The sequence below is a fragment of the Fulmarus glacialis genome, unplaced genomic scaffold (genome assembly GCF_000690835.1).
Source record: "Fulmarus glacialis isolate BGI_N327 unplaced genomic scaffold, ASM69083v1 scaffold7241, whole genome shotgun sequence".
NCBI lineage: Eukaryota > Metazoa > Chordata > Aves > Procellariiformes > Procellariidae > Fulmarus > Fulmarus glacialis.
Window position 1 is genome coordinate 1 of NW_009194597.1, and position 4,232 is coordinate 4,232.

The following is a 4,232-nucleotide window of genomic DNA, read 5'->3' on the forward strand; positions in this document are numbered from 1 at the left end:
GGACACCCCAGGGTGCGGACGAGCCGGTGCCCAGGAGATCCAGGCACCCTGTCCGGCCGCCGCACCGTTTGAGAGCAGCCCCGCACCAGACAGCCCAGTTTGCTTTCTTCCAGGTTGTTTGGGAGCCAATAAAGCTGCTTGAATGCTGGGGAACTCTGTGTTCCTGCGGAGGCTTATGACACTTTGCTGGAGGGGCAGGGGGAGCTGGCCGAGCCCGCAGCACCCCCTTCTGTCTACCGCACTCTTTTGCAGCCAGTTTGAGTCTCATTCTGGCACGGCACGGTTCGAGCGGCTCATGAGACGTTACCTTCTTGCTGCCTGCAGCTTGGAAACGCTCAGGAAGCAGGAAGGATTCGGGGTTAAAAAAAAATCAGCAAGCATTTAGATGAGTCAGTGCTGTGGTTTTTATAAGGACAGACAAGTGCTTCTTGGGAAGCCAGTTCTGGCAAAGCCAGAATTGTTTTTGTGCCCCATCTATGTGCTGGTAATGCCTAGAAGCTCTGCTCTTGGACCACAACGCTCCATTGGCAGCCGCTCCTGAAACAATGGGGCTGTGTTTCCTCCTGGACATCCACAGACGCCTGGACTCTCCTGCAGGCTTTCTGCAGTTTTCACGGCTTCCTGCTGGGGAGCTTCTCCTTTTCTTCTGCAACTCCCCCAACGCACATAATTACTGCCTATTTTGGTACCTTATCGTGAGATGCTTCAGAGCTGATTAGCCTGGACTTCCTTCCTCCCATCATCAACCTACTCCAATATTGACGTTCATTCGCGCTAATTTGATAATATCAAAGAGCAGAGGAGCTTTAGGAGGCATTACGGTGTCTTGAAGTGCACAATTTGGAGTTGGCGGCAGCACTGCTGATAAGAACGAGCTATTTCTCCTAATGTCCAATTCTTCTCAAAAAGCAGCCGCTTGCCAGCCATGTGCAAAGCGGAAGAGGGACAGGGACAGACCCTTGTAGGCTACAAGCCAATTTTCTTTCAGTGGCCCTGGATAAACTGGAGCCAAGCAATGTGATGCAACACATCCCATTAACTTACCTCTTTCTAAACACACACTATGTAAAAAGTTACAAACAGAAAGAGAAATGATTACTTCAAAGTTACTTCAAAATTACTTCGAAGAGAGTCTGCATTTTTATGGAGTCTCAAGGCCATCATCTGTCTGTAACAACGAAGAGACACGGGCAGGTAAATTTTACAGCACTGCATCATAAATACCTCTTACTGCAACACCTGAACTATTGACCAAGACAGTTCCTTCCTGCCTTCCCTGAAAGCCTCACTTGGTGCGCCAAGGATAAAATGGAAAGCAGATGCAGGTGACCTCTTAAAATACTATTTTATTCCGTATGTGCTAGCTTCTGGTGATGACTTCTCTTACTAAATGACACCGGTAGGTTATTTCTGTTTACTCTATGTTGAAAGGACTTTGCAGCTTATGAACACAAATGCAGAACTACTGACTCTGTTCGCAGGCTGTACAGCTGGAGCCGCTTCAGCCACTGTAGTATGTCATGCTGCCTCTCAAAAGTTTCTTACCATGAACGGCTGCTACGATACTCGTGATGTACGACGTCTTGGCATGGGAGAAGCATACTGCATGATCTCTGCCAGAAGACCCATATATTTCTATCCTTTGAAGCAAGAAATCTTCCATCTTGAAGTTATTATTTTCATGCTTAAGATAATACACAAATTTTAGTTTTGAAATACTGAAAGCTTATTAAATGATTTCTAGCGCAGCCTCTGTATCAAGATTCATTTCTCTCCATCCAGGTAATCTTAGTCTCTGAGTTACAATTACAGCCAAAACCTTTCTTTTTTCTCTTTTTTACATCAGAAAAGCGGCAGAGGGGACTGATAGTCCCAAGTACGCTAAGGTGATGTATTAAACAACTCATCTCTCTTGTGGAAACTTAAACAGAACAGCCAGCTCCTCAAACGGATAATAATAATAAACCAACGTGATAAAAATCCAACTGATACATGTGATATCCCAACTTATTTAACAGTGCCATGCTTTAATCGAGACTCTGCCCAAAGAATGGATGTAACATTCCAGAACGCACAGATATTTATCAGAGACTTACACAGATCCATGGTGAAAATGACTTTGAATACATTTCTACCCCTTCTCTACTCACAGAAGGGCATGAGACTGAAAGCAAGCAGATTTACGTTTACAGTTAAAGTGAAAAATGTTTATTTGCGAAATACGTTGTGGATTGTTTCAGACTACAAAAAAAAACAAATTAGTCGTGCAAGAGAACACACAGTTTTCCAGTCTGCACGTGACACCGCTTAGGCATAACTTTCCGTCCTGCTCCCACTACCGCTTTATATGCTCCGAAGCACCATAGCCATTGTTCTAAGTGAAGAACAACAAATCCTAGTTAGAAACGCTTTGTAGAAGAGTGATATTGTCCCCTTTTAACATGATCCGACCTGCAACACAGAAAGGAAACGGGGGATTAGGGAGATCCCAGACTCTGACGATAACCTCGTGTTTTCAAACAACATTTAACAACGGCAAAGGTGCTTGCAAGAAGATGCCCACACGGCAACTGACCAGGTTGTTATCAGTGACACGGAGTCCATTCCCATCTGGCCACACCACAGGACTGTACGCACAGGCATGCAGGGCCCACATTCACAATTCACGCTACAACGTTATCAGACACAATCTCCACTCCAGCGCTCGGTGTTTGAACAGCTCTCTGTCCCCACTAAGAGCCCGAACACGTCACCTGTCATGGACTGCTGTTTATCCTCATCAGCAGGTGATAAATATTAAATACCACCCTGCTTCGACTGGGAGGTGGCACAGCAAGTGTCAGAATTGCTCGGGGCCACCTGCGTTGGACGTAGCTGAGAGGAGTTTGACTGGACCCCTCCAGCCACCCCGGCCGCAGAAAAATAGCAGTGCAGTCCGTACGTCGTTATATACCTTTGAAAGGCAAAAACCGGCCTCAGGCAGAGGCAGATTCTCCTGCACATTCCATAAAACCACCAGCTCAGGAAATGGCAGCATCCGAGACCTCGCCAGGATCTGCTCACTGTACTTCAAACCCAACGCTCTTCACGTGTTTTGTGCTTTAAAGTGTTGCTATTTGGAAGGCTCACACAACCAGGATTCAGACATTGCTCACGTTACACACACACACTGACGTACCCAGCTGTTTCCTTGATTTTGTTTTGGAGTGAATCTCCTCTGCGTCGTCCAGCACCAAGTTCATATATTCATCAAAGCCCTAAAAATTAGCAACAAAAGCAGTCAGTGAGCTAAGTCCCCCTAAACTTCATCAACAACGATACAAACTATCATTTGCTGTGCTGACGTCGCTTGGACAATTAAGACTATTCACTGGAGAGGCATGAAGTATTTCTACCACCCCACCCCCCTGCTGGTTTTTCTTGACAGGACGAAATAGTTTTATGAATCTGAAAAAAAGAAAAACAATCTAAGGATAACAAGGGAATATCCTGATACTCACAATGATGCAGCCTTCTATCCGCATGTTCACTTGCTCGTAGAGCCACACCTGGATCCTGGACCTCTGCAAAGGATGGAAGAGGAGAGCGAAACAGGAACATAAACACTCCAAGCAATTTTGTTCTCTCTTATGCATTAAGCAATCCTCGCTACCCACAGCCACTATAGCTCTGTAGCACTCGGAGGAGTTACTCACACATGGTTTCAGTTATGTCCTCAGATATTTTTAAGGTATTATGCTATTTTGTAAATACTTTACATGTTCACAACAGCATAAATTTTAAAATTGTCACAGGAAAATATCCCTTCACACCGGACTGCAAGATCAAACGCCTGTTACAAAGGTAATTCCTCAATGCGAGAAGGAAACGCTGTGCTCAGAACTAGCTGTTCTTCTCACATATCTGAACGACACCAAGTTCTTCAGTTTCACCGAAACCGGCTTCAAAAACCGAATCAGTAACTCTGAAACACCAGTCCGGCGGGGCTCCCCGGTCCCCACACGGGTCACAGGCCCCAGCGTAAGCACCTGGACATCCCCCTCACACAGCGGGCGAAGCTGCGCCAGCCCCGCCCACGCCCGCCCCGCCGGGCCGCGGTACTCACGTTCTGCAGGTAGCGGAAGATGAGGTTCTGGAGCGGAGCGTTAAGGACGCAGCACGGCAACAAATCCTCGGCGACACGGCCCCCGCGGCCCTTCGCCGCCTCACGGGCCTACACAGCAGCTCCTCCC

At 46.9% G+C, this 4,232-nt stretch overlaps 1 protein-coding gene across 1 annotated transcript; it reads right to left on the reverse strand.

The window, feature by feature from the left end:
• Nucleotides 1-2,395: 2,395 nt before the first annotated feature.
• SNRPE (small nuclear ribonucleoprotein polypeptide E) lies at nt 2,396-4,132 on the reverse strand (the record flags this gene model as incomplete). The annotated part of the gene is made up of 4 exons (XM_009587811.1): nt 2,396-2,451; nt 3,179-3,257; nt 3,501-3,563; nt 4,106-4,132. Coding segments are annotated over 4 exons (225 nt in total), but the record flags the coding sequence as incomplete, so codon positions are not given.
• Between the last annotated feature and the right edge of the window lie 100 nt (nt 4,133-4,232).